The sequence below is a fragment of the Eptatretus burgeri genome, chromosome 13 (assembly GCF_056783735.1).
Source record: "Eptatretus burgeri isolate ZD-2024b chromosome 13, Ebu_testis_v1, whole genome shotgun sequence".
In the NCBI taxonomy this organism is placed as follows: domain Eukaryota; kingdom Metazoa; phylum Chordata; class Myxini; order Myxiniformes; family Myxinidae; genus Eptatretus; species Eptatretus burgeri.
In genome coordinates, this window is record NC_140973.1 from 69,304,894 (window position 1) to 69,332,172 (window position 27,279).

Here is a 27,279-nt window from a genome sequence, read left to right on the forward strand (position 1 = left end):
AGCATTGGGGAACAGGAGTTTAAACCACAAGGTGAAAGATGTTGACCTTTTTGCAAAAGAAACTAAATTTCACCCAAGTTGCAGATGAGATTTTACGAAGGCGGCCAAATACACACACACACACACACACACACACACACACACACACACACACACACACACACACACACACACACACACACACACACACACACACACACACACACACACACACACTGAAGATGGCAGCCAAATAGACCCCAAGACCAACCTAATTTTCTTGTTAACATCTAAAAATGTTAACTAGACATCTTAAGGATTCTAAAAAAGTATGTTTGCATAAGTACTCAGGGGGGTGCGTGTGGGGCCTATTTAGCTGCCCTACTATATCCGTCAATACGCACAATGAAATAAATAACGTCTGATACCATCAGTGTACAGTTGAGTCAAATAGAAAATGGATTCATTCATCGAAGCATCATTTTTCAGGAGAAAGCTTTGCACAAGGTTTGTGTTTTTATTCAGTAAGTACAATGAGTTTAAAATTCTACCCACACATATTTAGCTAGATGGGTTAAAACCCCAACAACAGTGCTTCTAGGGTAGGATATGGCGTACGTTTTGACTCTCAAGATCCTTGCCAATACATTCTCGCAACCAGTACCTGCATTTTCAAAGAGCTGCAGTGCCAGTGTCTTAAAATATCTTATCACCTGATAGCTGCAAGAAAGCAAAAAAGAACAGATTCAGAGCAGCTCCAAACACTTAAAACAAGGGCATTCATTGCCAACGATGGGGGAAAATCCACAAAAGGTAAGATGGCAACAGAGTTGCGTATTTAAAAAAAAATTTTTTTAATTAACCAAACATCAACCTCCTTAGATATTTAACCTATCATGTCATTAAAACAATGCTTATCTCATAAACGTGGCGGTTAGTTATTCTATGTTGTACTATCAAATTAACCATATACTGTACAATCATCAAATTCAACATTACTGCACCAGAGAGTCGTTCGTATGAATTTCGGGATTTTACCAAGATTCCGAAACATGGTTTAGAATATTTCCTGATAATCGGTTTTAGTGAATAATGTAATCCAGCACCGATATATGTGTATTAAGTCAGGTTAAAGTCACGAGAACATGGCCGTCACACTTTGTTCTGCATCCTCAAAATAAATTTACGAGAAGACGAAAAAAAGTGGTTTTCTAAAGAAGAAAATGGCTTCAGTGAAGAATTGGCCATAATGCTTCATCTAAATCCGTAAGCAAAGTGTATTTGCTGCAAAGTGAAAGGAAACGTGAAACTTTTAAGATAGCAAAAGTAGTCACATCCGTTTGAAAAGGCCGAGGCTTTCCGATACCTCTCTTTGAGGGAGGAAAGGCATAAAGAGGGCTTGAATTTCATTGTCGGTCTGTGTGGATTGTGTTACGACAGTTTCATTCTTTGTCACAGCGGCAAGTTGAAGGCAAAACGAAAGGTCAAAATTCCAAAGTGCCAAACATTGCTTCGGTTTATATGCTTTGGAGACTGGATTTTTAAACAGAGGAAAATGGGCATTAAACGTTGGTACGATGGCCTGGTCAGATAGTTTAGAGATGTCCGCACTTTCCTCTAAACTGTCTCTCGCTTGGGTTTGAATCTCGACCCAGCTATAAACTGTGATCCTGGTGTTTCGCATAAAGGGCAAGGCCTTCGGGTGGACATTAAGCCAGAAGACCCTTCTGCCAACACTGCATGCATTGGTGGACGTCAAAAATTCCAGTGTCTTTTGACAAGAGTAGGTGAGTTATTTCGCTGGCACCCTGAATAATCCAAATTTCTGCCACTTCAGGCTTGGCCAGCAGATTCCAGGAAATTAGGGACAGAATCGTTACCCTCATCTGACCCCATAAGAGGGAACAAATATTTATGGGTATTCTTAATCTTCTTCTCCTTTCATATGCAGCACAAGGCTGTAGAGTAGCATCATTGGCTGAGGGCATGGCTGTGCCACTGATGCAATGCCCTGTGTGGGTTAGGGTAGGAATTTGGAATTTGGCCATGGTGCCGGCGATAGCTCGCTTACTCTTCACGAAGGACACCATGGGATCTTTAACATCCTCTAACTCTTGAGGGGGTGGGGCATTAAATAAGAATAAGAATAAAAATAATGATGGGACGATTATCCGAACAGCGGTGAAGAAGAACAAATCACGTAAAACAAAAAAAAAGTGATTGAAACAATAATTATCATGTGAGTGTGTTTTGAATATACAGTAGATTATTATTATTTCAACAATTAAAATTATATATTGTAAGGTAATTCATTGTATCTATGTTTTGGTTTGTAAAATATGCAAATGTCAACTACGCAATATCTGCATTATGAAAAATAAGATCTATAGTGCTAATTACACTAGGATAAGTCTTTTCAAAACTGGGTACATTTAAGGCTCTTCTGGGACAGTTTATACCACACAAAAGCTTATCAAATTGCAAAAAGAAAAAAGTGAAAAGAAACCATGTCCAATAGCAGTGAAACAGCAAGAGTCAGGTACGTTTGACTTCAATTTAACATCATGGACGCACAAAGGAAAGATTATCACCCATGGCATGGAAAGATATTTCACACTAGTATGTCACATCACTCAGTGTGGAGCTGAGTTTACAAAGTGCAAATTAAAATACAACTCATGAAAAGCCCCAAACAAAATGCGTGTTTGGTGCACATTTATAAAGCTTCAATCACTATTTTCCTCCTTTTATGCAATTTCTGCAGGTGTTAGTTTTTTCTTCTTCTTCTGTAAACAAAGGTTTACATAAATGTAAGCGATAATTTGAATTCAAAATTTATTTGGAATTCAACAGAAAAATTCCACACAAAGAAATATGTGTGATCCCACTCCTGAAACCAAATTCTCTGCTCTCAGATTTCATGCATTCACATATTCAACCTCGGCCTAAATTAACTGTATGAGTTGTGTCCAAAATAAACAATAAACTTATCTTCAAGGAAAGTAACACGTCCAACTGCTTTCCAGCTTGTAAACATCTGAAGTAGTTTGACAACAGCTGAAAGTAAGTACCTGGTCATGTGTAATTGTTCCACATTACATCCAGTCTGTGTCCAAATTGGGCAAGTGTGTTATTCTGCCTTGCCCAAGAATGGTAGCTGTGCACTCCTAGAAAATGTAGGTGTGTACTCCATTTGATGTTGAAGGAGAATGAAGCAAAGATACCAAAGTGTGCTCAGAATGTGACATCATCCTTCCAATGAATTCCTCATAAAACCAATCATGAGGAAGGTGTGAGGCCAAAACACAAAAAGGACCTCTCTATTTTATTTTGTTTAGTCTCGTCCCTTCTCTCCTATATTTTTTGCGAAATTGTCCTGATGGAAAACATTCTCCTTCTCCCTCTTTGTCAACAATGCTTGATACTTAGTTTCATTGCAAAGCAGCCGTGAGTTCTAGAAACCTTCAACATGACAGTAAGCCTCAAGACTGACAAAAACGATGTAGAGCACCCAGAGGCTGACGAAGAGTCCTGACGTCATGATACGAGATGCGCGAGGGCCTCCCAGTTCTCCCCCAATGCTCGGCCGCCGACGGTATAACAGCACCGTGATAATGATGAAAGCGAAGATAGTGTAAAGAGTGACAGAAAAAGCCAAACTTCCTGAATTGACATGAAACTTTTCACCCTTTGCAGTCCAGAACACTGCTGCTATCGTCCAGGCCAGTCCGATGCCCAGGAAGACATTGACTGCATTGCTTCCTGTGACATTTCCCACTGATGCATCAGCATACAGGTCTTGAGAGGCAGAAATTTTGCTGGCAAAAGTATCTGCATAACAAAACAAGAGGGAAGGTAACATACATGCTTAGGCATTCAAACCTGAATATTATGATCAGATTTGCAAATACCATTCTCTGAGAGGAGTGCAAGTTCTGCAGAGGCAGCTTGCTGGGCAAGAAATGCATTATATGGTTTGCCACTGCCTTCCCAAGGGGAGCACTGAGCAGGAAATTGAGATTTGGCCAAGGTACTAACATGCAATGGCCTGCACGTTTTTAAAGGCAGTGTAGATTCTAAAATCGATAAGCAAGTATTAGCTGACAGGAAAGCTTCCTCCCCAAAAGGTTGGCATTTGGTCTGACATGACACTTTGCTTGCAGAACACCAAGGCAACAGTACATGATCAAACGCTGTTCCATCAGGAATCAAACACAGACTAGACAACACAGATGGATTCTGATTTGTAGGAGAAACAAGTGCCAAACGCTAAAGGGGTCCACGTACTACGCCCCTACTGTCATCAAGATAACAAACACAACAAACCCCAACCATTTTCCCAAAACCTCCACCCACCTCTCCAAACTCCCATTATCCTCCCCATGAGGCCTACACTATCCTTGAGAAGTTTGGTCATGATGGTAAAAGCAGTTTAGTCTCTATTCCAAATCCCCTCTTAAATCTCAATATCTATTAAAGCTAATAACTTCATTTTTCCATCATTAATCCCCTATGGGGCCTACATTATTCCTTCCATGTTTTATGGCTATCACTCAAGCCATTAGATTCCCCCAGTTTGGTGTTGGCTCGGTGATTAGGGTCGCTGGCTTGGGATCTTAGAGTCCTGAGTTTAAGCCCTGTTGGCTGCTGAATTAACACCAGGTGGGGTTGACTCAGCCTTTCATCCTTCTGAGGTTGGCAAAATGAGTACCAGTGTTCTAGAAAAGGGGCACAACATCAGTGGAAAAGTTGTGCCCCAACAAATGATAGCTTCCCAGCAGCCAAGATGCCAAACACAAGAATAAGAAGAGATTCCCCTCACTCCCCTGATTCGAAATCCCCCTAAATTGAAAAACCAATTAAAAGTAATAAGTTGATTGTTTTCACCGTAAATAACCCAAACGAGCCACATGTCCATAACAGCCCAAATGGCTGACATGAAAGCTGGATCCCGATATTGAAAATCTCCCCGTTCCCCTCCTCCTTAAAATCATTACCTCCCTATTTTACTCCCTCTGAACCCCTATTATGGCTACTCAATTTGGTTGGAATCACTTAAGCTGATACAAAGATCTCCCCACCCCCATCCCTCAACCCATGACACACCCCTGGGTCAGGTAGGTCAAGTGTGGGAGCATGTGCCAGAACAGCACGTCGCTGCGTCCACTTTCCACCGGTACTCCAGGGGCCTCCGTCTGGCCATCCCCCAGGCAGATGCCAGGCCCATCCCCATCTCCTTGAGATGATGGTCAAGCTGCTGCAACCATGAGGCACGTGGCCGGCCCACTGGCCTCCTCCACTCATGAGACTCCCTTGCTGAGAGAATCTGGTGAGCAGGATCAGCGTCAGGAAAACGAGCCACATGTCCATACAGCCGCAACTGACGCTCACGGACTATGCAGGTAACAAATCTCATCCGAGTCTCTCAGCAACCGCTCGTTGGACACAAAATCCAACCAGCGATAGCCAAGGATTCTCCGAAGAGACCTGGTACCAAAGGAATTAAGTCTCCATCTCAGATCCTTGGTCAGAGTCCAAGTCTCGCATCCACCCCTGGGGCCCCCATTATATCTGCCAAGTATGGTGGTCTTACATTATTCCATTCTCAAGATATACAAAATATAAGGGAACAGACAGACAGACAAACAGTAAAATGGAGTGAGAATCATCAAGGTAGTTTTGTGTTTGCATCACCTTTACCTGATCAGAGACTGGTTAGCAAACACGCTCCAAGTGGAACAATATTTACCTTGAAATTTATATGTGCCAGCAAATTGTGCTGTAACCCTCAAAGGTGAGTTCATGCGAAAGTCCATTTGTGAAAGCAGGAGCACATTAGACCTCGTATCTTTACAAGCAAGTTTGTGACGCGTCTGCAACTCCATCTCATTGCAACTCCAATGGCGAGGGGTTGAGCCGGAACCATAAAACATCAGCTGAACAAACGGCTTTAACTTTGGGTGCATCTCGAATGTTGATGAAATTTTTGGAGCATCATCATGTTTACATTTGAAATATCTGTTTGCATTTCATGCTTAGATCCACTTAGCCACGGCAGCTTTGTGGGATGTCTGCCGTAAAAGGAAACAAAGTAAATATGTCAAATCGGCCATTGCTTGTGACTGCCACAAGCTGGCAAGTTCCTTGTTAAGTCATGGTGTGCCTGAGGAGGTCAAAACTCGTGAAATAAACCTTGTGAGCTTTGCACCGGTGACATCCCATAAACTGGGTTGGCCTGTTTTCACCTTCTTATGCAAACGCACCGATTCACCACATGTGCTGTCCAATCGTGTCCTTGTAATTCAGTAAAACACACCGATGCTTACTGATGTCTTTGTCCCACATATTTATGTGCAAGCTCTTCTATGAGCTTTAGATTAATGTAAACGTACAGATAAAAATCAGGGTCACCAGAGTGATGGTCATGGGTAATTACTGCTTCACAAGAGGCAATCAACTTTGTAACCAAAAAATACTATTGATGTTTTGTTTGCTACAGTTTGTGCATGACTATCTAGCAATTGCAAAACGATATAAAGCTTTGCCTATGTATGGCAGTTATTACAAAACAGAATACATGAACAACGCGAGAGCAGCACTCCGTAGAGCACGTATCATACGTAGAACAGTTTAGGCTTTGTATCTACTGATATGCCAGATCTGGAACCAGACCTTAACCAAAATCGAATCGGCTTGTTCTTGTCACCTAACCAACTCATCCACCAAGTTTTGTCAAAACTCGTCAGCGACTTTGAAATATCATGCTATCTATCATTTTTGGTCCCATCCCTCAATGGTAAAGAATCACTCAAAAAATTCTAGTATCGGGATCTGGAATTCACCAAAATTGAATTAATTCTTCCTCGTCACACAACTAACCTGTCCACCAAGTTTCATCCGAATCCGTGCATAACTTTTTGAGATATCCTGCTATATATTGTCTTTGGCCCTATCTCTCAAATATGAAGAATCACTTTTATAAAAAAACATTATTGTATCTGGATCTGGATTTGGGTCTTCACAAAAATGTAATCAATTCGTCCTTATCACACACTGAACCTGCCCACCAAATTTCATCAAAATCTGTCCATAACTTTTTTTAGATATCCTGTTCAAAGACAAACAGACAGGCAGGGTTCAAAACATAATCTCCAGCTACCTTAAGTGACTGAGCCAATAATAAACTAGAAATCTGCGATCGTAAAAGGTAGCTCCACTGGCACCCATGATCCAATGATGGCCAGATTTGTTTTGGACCACCATAGGACCTTGATCTACAATCTATCCATAAGTATATTAAGAAAATGTGTCCTCATCTGCAATATATCCATAAAAACCAATCTATCCATCATGAAAATCAGACAAAAATTATTCAAGTTATGATCGAAAGTATGTTTTTCGTTAATTAGGTCACAATCTGAAAAAAGTAGGTCAAGGACACAAATTAAATATCAGATGCTCAACTTCAGTGCAGGTATATTATTATGATGCAAGAACATCTTGGAAGGCCAAGCGGTCTTTGAGATTCCAGATAGGCAAAATGAAGCAATGACAAAAAAAAAGCTTCTTTTGCTTTTTCAGACCGCCATTTGACCTTTATCTTTAACCTGGAGGGGTAATGATGTAAAATAAGCGTAAATGCACCTTGCTCTAGGCTATCTGGAGAGGACAATTTCGTTCTGATCAGAAAAAAACCTGTCTAGTTAAGGTGAAAATTTTTTTTTTTTTTAATGTCTATAATTATGTCATAACCTCAAAAATTATGTCAACCTTGCGTACTTTTTATTCCCATTATTGCTGCAAAATTTCATTCCAAAAGTCCCAGCCCGCTCTGAGATACAGCTCAGACATTGGCAGAAAAAAAACCTAAATGGTTGTTTTGTACTCCTTGGGGTCTAAAACTCTGAGGTACCATTAAAAAATGGGGGCACTAATGGTCAAAACAAACCCGACAACAGGCATAAGCCTCTCCCTATAGGAAAGGAGGAGACTTAATGACACCTGCCTGGAGTATCTGCGGACAATGTGGGGAAATGGAGCTTTGTTATGGCTTCATCTGGTCCCCACATAGTGAAGTTCTGAAATTGTTTGTGGAAGAAAGTGTTTATTATTGGCCGGGAGGAAATAATTTTGACTTTGATAATGTACCAGTGCAAAAATCACTTCTTCCCTCCCAAGGACTGCACTGTAATCCCAAAATGTACAAGCCAATACTGATAAATAAGATGCCGAGCTTAATGGCCCTTTTAATGAGCTGTATCCTCGAAGGTCAAAGATGTGCAAGAACACGGGCTGTTTTAATTGACCCAACATCTGTCTTGACCCCATAATGTTATCTACTCAAGTATGCCAAAAGTATTGCCAATATCCGCAGTGACAAAAAAGTGAGAATTGTTTCAGAGAGATGCCACATCCAAAATTGAAATTAACCATCCCATGCAGTACGTTTTTCCCACAACGCAAAGCAAAATGTTCTATATAAAGGTGGATTAATCTGACTCCGTGAACAAGGCAGCATGATGATGTTTGATGTAATACAATGGCGGGGCCACTGACGTCCATCAACAGGACGGTGCACCTCGCCGTACCTCCGTTATTAATTGGTTCAAGGACAACATGATTGAAAATCCGCAGTGACAAATGAAGAGCCCTGATTTAAACTCAATGGAATGACAACGTGACCATAAAAACACCATTCGTAACAAACGATGTTTACAAAGCACAATCCACCACTGAACTTGCATTTGCTCTGAAGGAGGAACATTGGCATATGATTCGGCCAAATACCGACCGACATTTCTTACCAAGTATTAGCAATGGTGAACCCTCGTTTACAAAAGACTAAACTTCTCAAAAGACCTAATAATAAAAAATAAATCATAAGAAAGTGACACAATATCTCGATGTGTCAGTCTGCTCCCCCTCTAAGTTCAATCCCTATCCATGACAGAACTAAATGATTTGCATAAAACAAGCAGGGTGCACCACATTGCTTACCACTCCAACTTAAGGTAGGAAGTAAAGCTATTAGGATCTGGTGCTGGACCCATATAAGAGTGGGGTAAGCTTTGTGCTTTGACTTAGGTAATCCACAAACTCAAAGGGTGATGCGATGCAGATGTATAGGTCATGGATTATATATATATATATATATATATATATATATATATATATATATATATATATATATATATATATATAGTTTTATGTAGAAAGCATAATGGTTACAGAATCCTTCTCCAATATTTGTAAAGAAAAAAATGAGCAAAAAAGTGCTTTAGCATTCATTCATAGGCTTTCTCCATACCCCTGTTATATCACCAACCATAAATTGGATTAAAAATGGAGACATGCAGGGTTATCCACTGAACTCTCCCCATGGATGGCTGTCATACATGGCTCAGGCTTTATACTGTTACATTTGCTAATTTCTGGTGCGCACGTCGTGCCGATGCACTACCTATTGTAATAAAGTTACGTAGCTCGAAAGTTAACTTTTAAAATGAGTCAGTTTCTGAAGCATCTTGGTCTATAAAAAGGTACAAGACAATTCAAAAGAAGAATATGCATTTGTAAGAGAGCAGGATGAGCAAGTCATGTTGAGAGAATTATTCTGCACAATGTGAAAAAAATCCCACTTTCACATCTTTGTTCACAAATGTATAAATGCGATATATTTGAAAAGGAAAGGGGCAACAGGGCAGCGGCAATGTCCATGGGATGTCGCCGAGCAATTAAATTTGGAGAAGACTTATTGAAAGATTTGTACTTCCAGAACGTTATAGATCAGAAACTCACACGCATATATCAGTCATTATTACCTCCGCCGCCAAAGGTGGGTGAAGGTTATATTTTCACCCCTGTCTGTCTGTTTGTTTGTTTGTCTTTTTGTTTGTCTGTGAACAGGATATCTCAAAAAGTTACGGATGGATTCAAACTAAATTTGGTGGAGAGGTTTGGTGAGTGACAAGGAAGAAATTATTAGATTTTGGTGAAGATCCGGATCCGGATTATATAATTTTTTAAAAATAATTCATCGCCGTTGATTGAAAGGGCAAAAACTGATATATAGTACAATATCTCAAAAACTTATAAAATGGATTCGGATGAAACTTGTTTGACATGTTGGACGTGTGACAACGACGAGTTTATTACATTTTGATGAAGATCCGAATCTGGATCCAGATACGAGAATTTTTGATTTTTTTTAAGTGATTCTTCACCATTGAGAGATTTTTTTTGTACACACTATCGAGGCTTGTATGAGAACTACCAAACAGAACGTACAACAAGGGGAGCAGGAGACAATAAGAGCGGGAGAGGGAAAGAAAACAGTGTGGAACAGAGACATGAGGAGATCTATGGAAGGGAGATGGATGGGGTGGGGTACACAGGGTAAACAAGATGGACACTTCAGGCACTTTCAGGAAGGAAAGCAGGGAATTTGAAGAAGGTGGTTTTGGGGTGCATTAACGGGAGTGGAAAAGATCAAGGTTTTGGATGGATGAAAAGAAGAGATGGTGGTGAACAGCTGTTTTGAAGACCTGGAGAGAAGAATGGGATTGAAGAGAGTGTGGGAGTTTGTTCCAAATGCAGGAAAAAAGAGGAATGAAAGAGTGAAGGTGAGTAGTGATTCTTGATTTTGGTAATTTTAGCAGAAGGCGGTTGCTGGCGGACCTTGAGCCACCTGCGGAAATATGAGGGGGGGGGAGCATATTTCAGATAGAGCAGGGGTGGGAGGCAGGCCGGAGATGAGATGGTAGAAGACAGAAAGATCAACGACCTGCCTGTGGTGAGAGAGTGAGAGACCTAAAGACTTAGCTTCATCGTGAGAGATACCAATGATCCTAAATGCCTTGGTTTCTACAGCGTGAAGCCGAGAAAGGTGAGAGGCAGGAGCACCAGCCCAGAAGGGAGAGCAGTGCTCCATCAGGCTGCAGAAAAAAGCTTTGTCTAAGTTCAGGAGCTCAGGTGTGCCAAGGAAGGACTTTGCATGACGGAGGATGCCCAGTCGGTGACTGGCTTTGGAGGCCAGCTTGGAAATGTGGAATTCCCAGGAAAAAATCATGGCAGACAGTGAGACCCAGAAGCTTGAATGAAGGGACTCCTTCAAGAGGATTTTTGAGAAAGTATATGGGGTGGTTTCCAGATGGTCCTTTCAGAGAGACATAGTGAGAGTGTGAGATTTGTCAGGATTGAAAGACATGTTCCACGTGTTGGATCAGCTTGTGATTTTATCCAGGTCTGCAGAGAGCGAAGAGGCTGCTGCTTTCCAATCTAAGGGATGGCAGATGGTACGGCAGAGGGTGGAATCATCACCAAAGAGTTTAAGAGGATTTTACAGAGAGTCGGAGAGATCATTGATGAAAACCAGAAAAAGAACAGGGCCCAGAACACTGACATGATGGAACTCCAGCCTGGACAGGAAGAGGGGATGAGAGAACTCCATTAAGGGCCACATGTTAGCTGTGACAGGAGAGGAAGTCTGCGAGCCGTGAGTGGAGATGTCCTTGGATACCATAGGAAGAGAGTTTGGTGAGCTGGGCAGGATGCCGGACCGCATTGAAAGCAGACGATATGTCTAGGGAGGTGGCTCTGATTTCATGTCTGGCATTCCAATTCCAATTCAAGTTGTGACCATACTCTGTGCAAAGCACTGGTGCTGCCTCAGCAGTCTTCTTCGCTACTGGGCACATTACTGGACAGGTCACCACCGCAACACAGGATACCAGCAAGCTGGCACTTATTTTGCCAACCTCAGAAGGATGACAGGCAGAGTCAACCCCACTTGGTATTAATTAAACAGCCAAGTGGGATTTGAACTCAGGATCCTGGGATCCCAAGCCCATCACCCTAACCATTAAGCCAACACTAGGCATATGTCTGGCATTGAGGATCTCCATTCATTGTTGGGAGAGCAGAAGCAGCATATCCAGGGTAGAGTGACCTGTTCTGAATTCAATTTGATGATCGGAAATCAAGCCATTGCAGAAGAGGAAGAATTTCATGTCTGAAGCGATGATGGATTCCATAACCTTGCTGATGATTGGGAGAAGGCTGATTGGTCTAAAGTTGCAGGGATCTGTTTTTGCATCTTTTTTATGCAGGGCAGTATTGTTTGCTGATTTCCAAGCAGATGGAAGATGACCTTGAGCAAATGAGAGGGTGAATAGAACAGGGAGAGGGTGAGCAAGAGCAACAGAGCAGGTTTTTAGGACATGTGGGCTGATGCGGTCTGGACCGGTTGCAGAATCTGAGTCGAGGTTTGACAGCAAGCTCTCGATCTTGTCAGGAGAAAAGTACACAGAGTCCAGGGACAGCTGGGTGTGACCGGGTAAGGTGGGTACAGAAAGCAATGGGTTTGCGACACAAGATTTAGAAGCAAACATGGAGTTTAGGCATTCAGCCTTTTCACCTGCAGTGTCAGCTGTGCAGCCATTTGAGGTAAGGGAGGGGATAGACGGGGAATATACACCTGAAACATACTTAACTAGACGTCACCAGGATTTGGAAGAGGGAGACAAGTTTGAAAGTTCAGACTTGAGATTAGAAAGATGTTGTTTCCTGGCTTTCCTGAGGCTTTGTTTTTTTTGTTCACACATTTTGTTAAGAAAGATGAGACACACATTTGTTCCAAGCTTTGTGGAAGGAACTGAGATTGCCTTCAGTTGGATTAGCCTTCCATGAGGTGAAGGCAAGTTGTTTCAGGTCAACTTCCTCGCCACAAGCTTCAGTGTAACATGGGCGGGTGGAATAGTAGGACAACTGAAGACGAGAGGGGATAAATCTGTGCATGAGGGAGAGCAAGTTTCTTTGAAAGAATTCCCAGGACGAGTTGATGTCAGAGGAAGTAGAGATGGGAGACCAGTCTGGAAGCTTGATGGCTGCTTGAAGTCCCTGCCAGTCGGCCTGAGTGAAATGCCAGACTCGACGGCACTGAGGTGGTTCTCTAATAACAGCCAGAGAGTTGTCTACTTTGACAAGCACGTGGTCAGATGAACCGATTGGAGTGGAAGAAGAACAATAGTTATTTTCAGGGAAAGTGGTCAAAATCATATCCAGAAGAGATGGAGTACCGTTGGTTGAGATCCGCATCAGGAAGTTGGCAGATTGTGTCAGTCCCAATGAGATGGGGCCAAAAACGACATACAGCAAGATATCTCAAATCGTTGTGCACGAGTTATGACAAAACTGGGTGGATGAGTTGGTAAGGTGACAAGAACAAGCAAATTGGATTTTGATTCAGGTCCGGATCCAGATCCGGTCTATCAGTGGGATATAAAACATGAACTGTTCAGCCTGACAGATGTATGTGCTCCCCCAAGTGCCCATTCCAGTTAATGGCTATATTATGTGCTTGTATTTTGGTCGGGTGCCAATGTGGCCGTCATAACCAAAATGAGACACTTGCCACAGAAATATGATGACTTACGGGCACTAATGTCATCAAGGCATCATCCAGAGTGCAATCAAACTTAAATATATGGCACTGGAAAGCTTACTGGGAGGTTTGAGAATTCCAAATCTGTTCATGCAGTCACTCTGAGGAATAGCCATGTTACTGGACACAAGGCAATAGGCAAATGGTGAGGACATTATAGGCCTTGCCAACTGCTTTGTATTTGTCTTTCGGTTCACGGCCAGTTGGTCTGGTTTAACTCCAATGAAGGATGAAGATGCTGTACTCTCTCCTGCTTCTACTTTAACAGCCCCAATTATTCCCACCTTATTATGGGGTTGACCAGGGAAAGTTATGGCCCAAGTCTTTTACGAAGTGCCTGACGTTTGACTGAGGGTGATTTGGCCAGGAATTTGAAATTTGCTGAGGGTGTTGGCAATAACTTACCGACTCTGTCAAAAGAAAAAGCGAGGGCCACTGCTAGAGGGAAACCTGCACGAGCCCCACAGCTGCTTAGGTTAGTAATTTGCGACTTAGCCCCATCGAAAGACAACAGCTGCCTTAGAAGACTTAACTAGTGAAGAAATCTTCTCACCTGGTACCGAAGTGCCAAGCGCCACAAAAACCACCGCAGTGACCGAGTCTTTGAGACCGATGGTGCAGCCGAAATGCGAGGCAAGGTCCCCGATGATGGTAGTCAGAAATCCAATCATGAGTATAGACACAACAAAGCAGGCCCAGCCATTGCAGTAGTGTGTCGGTGGCATGAACGCGAATAAAACTTTCCAGAAGACAGATAGGAAGTGCATAACATAGTCGAAGCATGATGGCAGCCGCTCCTCACCAGATTCCTCGTCATCCTCTTCATCACCTGCTCAGTCATTCAATAAGGGATAAAAATAAATTGAATATGAGACAGAAAGGATTCTCACAGAACAACATGATGGCTTTTTATCATGACTTCTCATTTTTAAAATAAATGTTCATCAACACTTAAAAGCCATTAAAAAATCACTCATTTCGTGATTTTTAAATCAAAAAAAATCATTTAAAAAATCATTTGATTTAAAAAAATCAAAAAAACACTTCATCAGCCATTAAAAAATGGCTGTTATTGATTTTCCTCAAGCGAGATCATCAGAAATCTCTTCCACAATGTTCATTCCCTTTTTGATAAACCTCACATTTTATTATTATGACTGAATTATTATTATTATTATTATTATTGTGGGATCTCAGCACCATGAGCTCAGATGGGACTGCCAAACAGGGCAGGGAGCCCATGTATACACATCACATGTAGGATAATGACAGCAGGAGACATCTATGTACCATATGCTTCCATCCTTTACAAGGATGGAAGTAGGCAAAGGACAAATCAAGACAGGAGATGGGATTTGAACTTGAAATTCCAGCATCTTTACAGCTGTGGAGGAACTCTGGGAAGGGTTACAAACAGGAAAGGCTTACCTTTGGTAGCCTTCCATGGCTGCTTTATGCAGCTTATTCGGCAAGAAGGGTATGGGAGGAGTTGATTTATTCAGATAATCCTAGCCACCTGGGTTTAATTTATGAGGTGAGAGTTAATTGGTTATTCCCTCCATTCACCAGTGAGATACGTGAGTGGGTCTTTCTTTATAATTTATATATTAACTGCTTTTGACATTTGCACATGGTACATGCATGGGAGCCTCATTGGTATGAATTTCTGTCTGTGCTCTCGCTGATGATTCGCTAATAAGCAATGAAACGGTCCAGCAGCTGAGGGGGTTGTAGCATTGGGAATCTCATGTGTGTACTATGTGTGAATGTCTTTACAGCTGTGGGGGAACTCTGGGAAGGGTTTGAAACAGAAAAGCACTTATCTTGGTAGCCTTTCTTGGTTGCTTTATGCAGATTCTCGGTTAGAAGCACATGGGAAGTCGATCATATATATATATATATATATATATATATGTGTGTGTGTGTGTGTATGTGTATGTGTATGTGTGAGTGTGAGTGTGAGTGTGAGTGTGAGTGTGAGTGTGAGTGTGTGTGTGTGTGTGTGTGTGTGTGTGTGTGTGTGTGTGTGTGTGTGTGTGTGTGTGTGTGTGTGTGTGTTCGTCTTTTGGCTGCTCCCGTTAAGGGTCGCCACAGCGGATCATCCGTTATGATCCGCATACTGATTTGGCATAGGTTTTATGCCGGATGCCCATCCTGACGCAACCCTGGACACCTCTTACGACACAGGGATAAGGATTGGGTTTCGCCATGATTCCGGGCTGCCCTACACCCTCTCATAGCGCGGCCCAGCGCAGAGCTCCCGTCATCAAGCAATCCTCCAACCCAAGCCTCCGAGTAGCCAGATTACAGGCGCACACCACTACGCCCGGTACATATATATATATATATATATATATATATATATATATATATATATATATATATATATATATGTAAAATATATAATAAATATATTATATATTTATATATTTATATATATATATATATATATATATATATATATATATATATATATATATATGTATATGTATGTATATATACCCTGTGTATTTATTTCTCTGTCACGGAGGAAGTGACCTCACTTTCACGGAAGTGACATCATGTTGATCAATGAAAAGGAGCATACGTGATATCAGTGTGAGCAGCATTCGCCATTTTTTCCCCCACTCAGGAAAGGTGAATTTATTTGGTGCAAAACTTTCACTGCAAGCATCTGAATTTGGGTTAATTGCATGACCATTCTGGTTGTTTTCACAATGATAACGCTGGAGGTGAGACGTTAGTTATTTTTATTTGTAATAAAAATATATACACGTGAGTAATTTTATAGTCATTTCAAATTCCATTATCACTTTGATAAGAAATATATTTCTAAAATGATCATACTTTTCTTTATGAAACAAAAGTAAATGCACAAGCCTGTGAGGTGTATTCTACTGCACATCATGTCACTGTTCGGCCCGTCTCGGAACAGCACATCATTTCACAGCAAGGCATAATCCGTCACGTCACGTCATGTCACAGCACAATCCTGTACACTTCACATTATGTCACATGTCACGTCACGTCACGGCAGAGCTTGGCATGATCCGGCACACACCGCACAGATGATGGCATGGCTGAGCACATCACAGAACTGTCCGTCATATCACAACATGGTCCGACACATGGCATGGCAGGTCAAGGCATAGCTCAGCACGATCTGGCACACGTCATGTCATGGCATGGCATGGCATGGCATGGCATAGCTCAGCACGGCTCGGAACGGTCCATAATGGCATGGCACGGTCTGGCACATGGCTTGGATGGTCCGTCACAGCTCACGGCACAGTATAATTTGTCACAGCTCGGAACAGTCTGGCATGTCATGGCACGGATGGTCTGTCATGGCATGGCTTGGATGATCTGTCACATCATGCCATGGCTCATGGCACAGAACTGTTCGTCACATCACGGCTCAGCTCAACTTGGCTCAGAACGGTCTGGCACAACACAGCACAGCTCGGCTCGGCTAAGAACAGTCTGAAAACGGCATGGCTCGGCTCACTTTTTGGCGATCAACATCATTCATCTAAAGGAACTTCTGCGAGAGATAGGTGATTTTTTTCCATCAACATCATTTATGAAGCAACTGACCAAATCCGATAAAACACGACTTGCAAATATAGAAATGTTTTGGCATTTGAAATTCGATTATCACTGATTATATATATATATATATATATATATATATATATATATATATATATATATATATATATATATATATATATATATATATATATATAAAACAACCATACTTTTCTTTATGAAACAAAAGTAAATCCACAAGCCAATGCATTGTATTGAAGCCTGGTGTTGGCTTAGTGGTTAGGGTGGCTGCCTTGGAATCCTAGGGTTCTGAGTTTGAGCCCCGTGTTCAACTGAATTAAAACCAGGGGGTTGACTCAGCCTGTCACCCTTCCGAGGTCGACGAAATGAGTACCAGTGGACTGGTCCCGGTGGATGCCCCGGTTATAAGAGGTGTACCATATCCCTGTATGTCATAAGAGGCGACCAGGGTTGGCGTCAGGAAGGGCATGCGGCTATAAAACAATGGCTCAAGAAGGGAACCATGATTGGATGGAGCCCGCAAAAAAAAAGCTAACCATTGCTCAGCAGGGAAAAATGGCTGTAAAAAGGCCTGTGGGTTGTATTCTTAAACAACTGTTCTGTGATGATGGTGATGGGAGAGGGATGCTTTTGGCTCCATCTTTTTGATCGGCTTCCCCCCTAGTTCATTAATCTAAGTAAATGTGATTACAAAGAAAAAAACTTCCCACTGATAAATACTTCTTTTTTACTCATTATGATAATGATATAATTATATATTCGTATCATAATATATATATATATTATATATATATATATATATATATATATATATATATATATATATATATATATATATATATATATATTGTTACGGTTGTGGAAATTCACAGATCACCATTTAGGTTCCCCGAAGATCAGTTATGTCGATAAGTGTGTGTCCAGAATAGATTTCCCCACCGATGTCAAACGGGAATTATTCATGTGCCGGGCTGTGCATCTTTGAGTTCGCAGTTATTCTTTTCTATCGTTCTTTTAAAACGAACAACATTCCGCCAGCATCATCTCCACAAACAACGCCATCTTTACGCCATCTTTCCGCCAGCATCATCTCCCCAAACAACGCCATCTTTACGCCATCTTTCCGCCAGCATCATCTCCACAAACGACGACAAAGACAATAACAACTACCAGAGCATCCATCGACCACGTTCGCCTTTGATCGGGGCGGTTCCCGCCAAAATGAGGGTTCAAAGGTGAAGTAAAGGAGGGCGCTGATTTGGGATGGAAAAAGCCCACCGTGGCTCCTCCCCTTGGGGGTGAGCGCCTGGAGTGATAAAAGGAGGGGCAAGTCGACGCCGAGTGAGTTGTTGTTGGCGGTTGTGAGAGAATTGAGGAGGACATCGGTGGAATCAGTGTGGAGAGTGGGAGCAGTTGGTTGGAGTTGGTCGAGTCAGAGCCGGAGAGGAGTCGCCAGCCGGTTCGCCGTTGGAGCCACCGTTTGAAGGCGTTGTTGGAGTTGAGACGAGTTCGGGCAGAGACATCGAGGGTCGCCCAGCGAGTCACCAAGAGGGTGGCAGGTAGCCGGCTCCGAGCAAATATTAAAGGCTTACGAGCCCGGGTCTTGTTCCTTTCTGGGGTTTTTGAATGGAAGTCTGTGGCGCCTTGTCCGCTAAGTAGAACTGTTAAGTGCCTGTACATTACGTAATAAATAGATCGGCTGTGTGTCTTTTTGCTCGTGTCTTGTCCCTTACCCCCATTGCTTGCATACGTGCTTGTATATGTGCATACGTGTAAAATAAATGTCATTGTTTGAATGTACACCTGCTCGTTGCGTCCCTTCCTCCATTGAGCTGCCGTAATTGCGTTCGGAATAATAGCTGGCTTTTAATAGCCGATAAGATAATCGAGTCCGACGGGGCTTGGTGATAATAAACCGCTCGGCAATCGCAAACGGCGCGAGCTGCGTAAAGCGGCTCGTGTCTGTATGGGTCCCGTCGAGGTTTAAATCCCCGGCATTTCTGTCTGCGCGAATACTTAGGTAAATCGACAAATCGGCGATCAACCCTGTCGCGCGTGGACAGAAGAGTTGGCTGATTTACTGTGTGGTTAAAAACACACCCGTAGCTGGATTTCGGCGTTGATCCGAAAGCTGCGACTAGATTGCCACGGTCGATGGGCGCGTGCGGCCGCGAATTAGCTAAAAGCGGTCGCCCGCACGCCAGCGCGGTGAGAACCACAACAATATATATATATATATATATATATATATATATATATATATATATATATATATATATATATATATATATATATATATATATATATATATATATATATATATATATATATATATATATATATATGAGCGATACCCGTGCACATGCAAGGGATAGCAGTACAACATAGCTGGTAGCAGACGGCAGACCATACACGGGGAATGACAAAAATACGCATTGTGCAAAATGCAAGTGGTACTATGGAATGCCAAGACTTCTCAAACATTGTCGGCATGTCCGCTAAGTGCCACAGCAATTTCAGAGGGATCGTGTGACGGCGAGCCGAGTTTTTAGTGTGCAAGCTTGGTATTATAATAGAGAGATATATATAAATATATATATATATATATATATATATATATATATATATATATATCTTCTTCTTCTTCTTCTTCTTCTTCTTTCGGCTGCTCCCGTTAGGGGTCGCCACAGCGGATCATCCGTATGATCCGCATAGTGATTTGGCACATGTTTTTTACACCGGATGCCCTTCCTGACGCAACCCTGGTCGCCTCTTACGACACAGGGATATGGTACACCTATTGTAACCGGGGTATACACCGGCCCAGTATACTGGTACTCATTTCGCCAACCTCGGAAGGATGACAGGCTGAGTCAACCCCCTGGTGTATTAATTCAGTGGCCCAACGGGGTTTGAACTCAGGACCTTTTGGATCCCAGGCCGCTGCCCTAACCACTGCGCCAACACCAGGATATATATATATATATATATATATATATATATATATATATATATATATATATATATATATATATATATATATATATATATATATATATATATATATATATATATATATATATATATATATATATATATATATATATATATACACATACATACATACATATACACATATATATATACACATACATACATACATATACACATATATATATACACATACATACATACATATACACATATATATATATATATATATATATATATATATATATACATATACACATACATATATATATATATATATATATATATATATATATATATATATATATATATATATATATATATATATATACATACATATACACATACATATATATATACATACATATACACATACATATATATATATATATATATATATATATATATATATATATATATATATATATATATATATACATAAACACATACACATGTTTAACCCTACCTCGATGGATGGCAAAGCTTCTCCTTTGAAGGCTACTCCCGAGACTCGGATATTTATGCGCGCGCGTTAACGGCACGGTATGGCGGAGAGACGATCCACCCAAGAGGTGCATGGGTAGGAGAACAGCACAGGGGCACTGCACCACGAGAGCACGAGGTTACAATTTCTTAAAAGGAATACATTAAATGAATGTTTATAATGGACAACAATTCAAAAGGGTAATGATAATAACAATAAAGCAAATAAATCCTCCAGTCGAGGCCCCTCCTACACTGACTCAAACACAGACAAAGGGGACACAAAATGAAAAGAAAAATCTTTTAAAACTATTCCTTGCTTAGCTTTGCCCAGAGCTGATCCTTGTGGAACTGGAATCGAGGCGCTCCTCTCGTAGTGGGACGAATGCATGCCAGGCAATCCGTGAGCGGCACTCCACATCAAGGCTCAAAGCCCCAGTGTAACGGCTCCGTATGCTGTGGTAGTCCTCATCAACCCGACCAAAAGCAAAAGGCCAGCACCCTACCCCACCACACAAGCCAAACTGCCCCAACACAAATTCAATGACCGTGCCATCTTCCTCGGTGCGCACTCAACCTCCGCTCTCGCTTCTCCAAACAATGCACCTCATGCCTCCACTCTGAGCATGGCTCTCCCAAAATGTGCAAGCCAACTCCTTCCTCTTAAAATGCGCAACCTCCTTCCTTTAGCCTCAATCACGTCGATATATCGTCTTATACAGTAGTCGGAAGCCTCTCAAAATGTGCCAGCTAACTCCTTCTTCCTCTGAAATGCGCAACCTCTTTCCTTTGACCTCAATCATGCCGATATATTGTCGTATGCAGAAGTCGGAAGCCTCTCACAATGTGCCAACCAAGTTGAACTCCACTCCCCTCTCTCATGTGCTCCTTCGACTTCGATCATGTTGATCTCTATATCCTACGCCTCCAGGGCGTGGCCTGCTCGCACCAAACCTGGGAAGGTGGGGCTTCTCCTGCTCAGCTAGCTTCTGACGTCACGCCCATCAATCGTTCCTCAGGGGCGTGACCGCTTATTGTCAACCTTTGAAGGCGGGGCTTTCTGCCAGTTTGTTGTGGTTTCAGGGACGCATTCCTCACCTTTATTGCTAATCTTGAAACATAAAAACATAGGGAAAAAAATCACATAGGGGTATCACATACTGGGGAACTTATTCTTACTTCCAAGGCTAATTAACACCACACCACCCCTCGTGTGGAGACACATAACATTGAAGCTCACAGGTTCCCTACTTACCCACATTAATATGCCTCCTACTCGTCCACGGACCAAGCAACTCTACACAATGCTATATTCCCTATTAGATTCTTCCATCTACCCTCACAATCATAACATTATATATATGTATATATATATATATATATATATATATATATATATATATATATATATATATATATATATATATATATGGATTGTTGTGGATTTCCCGCCCGTCGGCATGCGAGCGACCGCGTTTCGCTAATAGCGGCTGCTTCGCCCACCGAACGGACAATCTAGTCGCAGCTTTCCGGATCAACGCCAAAAACTAGCCACAGGTGTGTTTTTAACCACAATGTAGATCAGCCAGCTTTTCTGTCCATGCACGGCAGGGTCCGATCGCCGAACTATCGATTTACCTAAGTATGCGTGCAGACAGAAATGCCGGGGATTTAAACCTCGATGGAACTCGTACGGAAACGAGCCGCTTAAGCCGCTTGCTCCGTTCGCAATTGCCGAGCGGATTATCGCCAAGCCCGTCGGACCCGATTCTCTTATCGGTTATTAAGAAACCACCTATTTATTCCGATCTCAATACGGCAGTTCAATGAGGGAATGGACGCAACGAACAGGTTTACATTCACACAAGGACATTTATTTGCACACATATACGATCAAAGAAGCAATGCAGATATATACAAGCATGCAATGAATGGGGGTAGGGACAAGACGCGAGCAAGACAAGGACTACAACCGTCTACTTATTATGTACAGTCACTTGCACTTAACAGCAGTTCCTACTTATTAGACGGGCCCACGGACAGACGTACGCACACACACACACACCCAAAAAATGGTGGCTGAGGCCTTCAACAACAAGCTCCAGCTCGGAGGACAGCTGAGCTGAAACCCAGAGCCAAAACCCAGAGCCTATCTCGAACCTCTCCACCTCGTGTGGTCTTCAAGTTGTTCGGACCCGGGCTCCAGCAAGAGTGAGCTGGATCCAATCGCAGTGAGCGGCGATCCTTCCTGAGCTCCCGCGAATCCTTCCGTGCTTCTCAAAACGTGCTGGTGAGACGAGGCGCCGATCCTTCCTGTCGATGCGCCACTTCCCCGAGGAACCACCACCAAGAAGTGGTCGATGAGTCGCACCAAGCTGGGAATCAAAATGGAGAACAAAGAGCTCCACGAACCAAGAAGAAGAAGAAGAAGAAGCCACCATTCGCAGCTTGAGCTGAGCAACTGACTCAACTTCCTTCCAAAACAAAGCAGCTTGAAGCAAAAAGCTCTCCCGAACCAAGCAGAAGCCGAAGCTCACTGAACCACCAAAGCAAAAAGCCTTGAAAAAGCCTCCTCCCGAGCCAGGCCTCAGCCGAAGCTCACTGAGCCAGCCGAAGCAAAAAGCTTCCGAAGGCCTCAACCCTACCCAAAGCCAAACAGAACCCAAAGGTCTGCTGAACGAACACCCTCAACTCCCTTCTCCAACTCAGCACACGAACAAAGAAAGGATCTCTTCCTTATCCTCTTCTGCCCCCCTCCCCCACGCCCGGCGTGACTCATGCCCCCGTGATCCCCGCTCGTGACTCATGCCCCCCCGCTCAATCACAGGTGGGAGGGAGTTGTTGACATCATGAATCACGGGACGGCAGGGTTTTTCTTCCTCTTCGCAGAAGAGGGGGAGGGATGTCTCCATTGTTCGTTCCCTAACTATTAAATCGATCCGCAGTGCATCTAATCGATTTCTGAACATTTAAACAATAGAAGGTGAGCTATCTAGGGAACAAGTACTTATCAACATAGCTGACAAAAGGAACCTGTATGTTGTGTGCAATCGAATTCCAAATTCGTAACACTACCCCCCTCCCCTTTTTACAGACTCGTCCCGAGTCGTCAAATTTTCGTGTGACCAGCATGTTGTTTTCCCCCATGTACGTTCTACCTTTGGATCCCTGAGTGCGACATTTCTTTGTAGGTGTCCCAAAAATAAATAACCTAATGCACTGCGTAACTAACCAAACAAACTCTCACAGACTCATTCGGACAACTTAACTAAAATTGCGGCACTAAAACAAACATGCAGGTGAGGTTCCACGTATTTACAATTTTCACTCAACTTATCCATTACTTAACTATGGCCCAGGACCTGTGATCTGTGAAAGGGGAAAGGTAAAAGTCATTACAAAGTCATTGGTGCAGGGGAGTGGATGGAGATTGTAGCAAAAACAAATGAACATGATGGATGCACGGGCTGCCTGCAGGGCAGTCCTTGCAAAACTGGATGGTCTTGGCGCACATGGTGATGGATGGACACAGCGGCAAACGCAAACAAGGGCATGGGGTCATGGCAGAGGCAGGCAAACGAGGCATGGCAAGGCAAGTCCATGCAGAACAGGCAGCTGCAGCACAACAGGCCGGCAGGTGAAGCTGGCCGGCCTCTGGTGTGGTTCCATCAGGTCTGGAGGAAGTGCGGTGGTGCCGGCTGCTTTGAAGGCGGGCTCGGACCTAGGCTACTGTCTCCCCCCACTCTATCGCCTTTGCCTGTCGCTGTCCATACCCACTCCCTTAATTTGCCACACAACACAACAAAATTTAGCCCCTCTTTATTTTTATTATTTTTATTTCCCTTTTATAATTGTCTCCCGAACCCCCTTTATCATCCTTGTCTGGCTAACCTATCCTGTCAACCTTGCCGACTCCCAACCCCTACGTTCCCTCTCTGGGGGGGAATAGGGAGAGACTAGCGTCCTGTCTCTTGGCCCAACGAAGCCTCAGAATGGCCTCCTCAGAGTTCAGTGATCTATCAAGGTGAGTCCAGCGGCCTACAACGAGTGAAGGGATGGATGGTGCGAAGGGGTACATCTCCTAAATACCCTTACATTCATTAACCTGAAACTACCCCGAGGCTTTCAAAAAATGCCTCACACTTTAAAACTATCGGTTCTAAAAACCATGATTCCCGTCGCCTGTGTTGGTGTCCATTATAAATTTGGGCCTTGCCCTCAAATTTTCATTCGTGCCCTCGCACAATTTCCAGGCTGGGCAGCATGGCTCAACTGGCAGGAACTCCCCCTCTGCCAAACTCTAACCATAGCACCCCCAGGCCCGCAGGCTGCCTCCGAGCCTAGCTGCTCCCTACAACGTGGGGGGTTGCCCTCTCTGGCATTGCCCCCCTCCGATGCTCACGTGGCGTGTTGATGCCCCGGGTCCCTTTCCGAGGGTCGCCCGTGCCCACTACACTGCCCCCATGGCATTCTGGTGCTACGGGTCCCGTTTCCGACGGGTCGCCCGTGCCCACTACACTATCCCGGCCCCTCTTGGGCCCTTGGCCTACTCTGGCCGACTAGTCCGGTGCCCGGGGTGCCCACTAAACAAATACTCAACTTTCCATAGCCACGCTCCCAGCTGGTCCATGAACTCCTGCACCCCTCCAAACGGGTTCCGTGCCTTCTCTCGACACCAAAAAAACGACCTCCTTTTAATAAATTTGAATAACCCACGAGCTAACATTAAACTGACCCCAGGGTCACTTGGGTGGGAATCACTCCTCCCCCCAATCTGTCATCGCACCATGCATACCACATTCGCTCCACTCACACACTTGGGCCTGCTGTCCCACACTCATTCCTCATACACTTTCCATTTCACAACTCACACCAACACTCCACACTGCCATCCTTCCGAATTAAATCCCCTGAATAACTCGTGCTCCCTTGCCATCCCTTAAATCAATGCACATTCCTTTTACTCTACGTAGTTAAGCTACGTCTCCACTTCACATTTCATGTCTGTCACTGTCTCCAAAAATCCAAAAATCCAAAAATTCCCATTTTCTAAATCTAAACTGAAATCCCTCTAACTAATCCATTCCACAGGCTCCAGGAGGAACAACCCATGTCCCCATGAAGCCGGTCTAACTAATTCTAACCCATCCCCCTCACTAGTTGTCTTCCTGTGCCCTAAGCAAGGGGGTCTTCCACCCCCTGCCTGGGGCTCGTGTCCACTCGAAGTGGCGAGGCCTGCTTTTTTTTCCTGCGCAGACCAGCGCGGCAATTCGCAACCTGCCCGTGACGTCATGGCAGCTCTTCGCGCACCTCGTCCCCTTGGATGGTAACATCTGGCAGGGATTCCCTTCTGCCGGATTTCAACCATGCAGCCACGGACGTCACGGCACATCCCAAAGCAAGCCCGCGTTCGAGGGGTTCCCCACGTGAGCATATGTGCTCTGCCCGGCCGTAACCCGCGCCGTGGAATCTCCGATGATGTCATTCACACCCCGAACCTGCACGATCTCTCACGCAAGCCGGGGTATGCTCAGCGCATCGGGGAAACCGCTTCGCACGCTCTGCGAACAGAACATGCGATGCAGGCCACATGGAGCTTTACACACACATTCGCCCGGAGAACCCGTCCGAATCAAATTCACAATCCAGCCTAACTTTTGTCCGTCTGCGGGGTCGGCTTGTATCCACCGCGGACGTTTCTGGACCGGATTTCACTCGCGCAGCCACACATGCGGCAGCCTCGTGCGGAGCACAGCACGGACCTCGCACTCGCTGCTGTGCAAACCCGGAACGGTGCTCAAAACAGCTCCGGCCGCGACCCGGCTTTTGTCCCTCATCTGTCGCAGTTGTCGTCGCCATTCAACGCGCACACTCCTGCGTGTCACGACGCTCACACACCTCACCATTACACTAGGACATGCAGTTGCGATCTCCCGCATGCTAACCGCCATCTCCCTCTCATACCGCCACCTCACACACGCGGTCTCTCTCACACATCGCCTTTCACTCACACACGCGGTTCCTGTCACACGCTGTGTTTCATCCACATGCGGTGTTTCATACACACCCGGTGTTTCATCCATACACGGTGTTTCATCCATACACGGTGTTTCATCCACATGCGGTGTTTCATCCACACCCGGTGTTTCATCCACACGCGGTGTTTCATCCACACGCGGTGTTTCATACACACGCGGTGTTTCATCCACACGCGGTGTTTCATCCACACGCGGTGTTTCATCCACACGCGGTGTTTCATCCACACGCGGTGTTTCATCCACACACGGTGCTTCATCCACACGCAGTGTTTCATCCACACACGGTGTTTCATCCACGCGCAGTGTTTCATCCACGCGCAGTGTTTCATCCACGCACAGTGTTTCATCCACATGCGGTGTTTCATCCACACGCGGTGTTTCATCCACACACGGTGTTTCATCCACACGCGGTGTTTCATCCACACGCGGTGTTTCATCCACACGCGGTGTTTCATCCACACGCGGTGTTTCATCCACACGCGGTGTTTCACCCACACACGGTGCTTCATCCACACACTGTGCTTCATCCACACACGGTGCTTCATCCACACACGGTGTTTCATCCACACGCGGTGTTTCATCCACACGCGGTGTTTCATCCACACATGGTGTTTCATCGACACGCGGTATTTCATCGACACGCGGTGTTTCATCGACATGCAGTGTTTCATCCACACGCGGTGTTTCATCCACACACGGCGTTTCATCCACACGCGGCGTTTCATCCACACACGGTGTTTCATCCACACGCGGTGTTTCATCCACACGCGGTGT

General features: G+C 43.9%; 1 protein-coding gene across 10 annotated transcripts in view; it reads right to left on the minus strand.

Moving 5' to 3' along the window:
* Positions 1-476: 476 nt before the first annotated feature.
* The window catches only part of LOC147014718 (sodium/calcium exchanger 3-like), a 412,647-nt gene continuing 385,844 nt past the window's right edge, over positions 477-27,279 (minus strand). For all 10 annotated transcript variants that reach the window (XM_085852870.1, XM_085852868.1, XM_085852872.1 and 7 more), the window contains 2 exons: positions 13,974-14,249; positions 477-3,810 (listed from right to left, as the gene is read on the minus strand). In XM_085852870.1, coding sequence (XP_085708996.1) covers positions 3,434-3,810; positions 13,974-14,249 — 653 coding nt within the window. In that variant the 3' untranslated portion in view covers positions 477-3,433. The remainder of the gene's footprint in view (positions 3,811-13,973; positions 14,250-27,279) is intronic.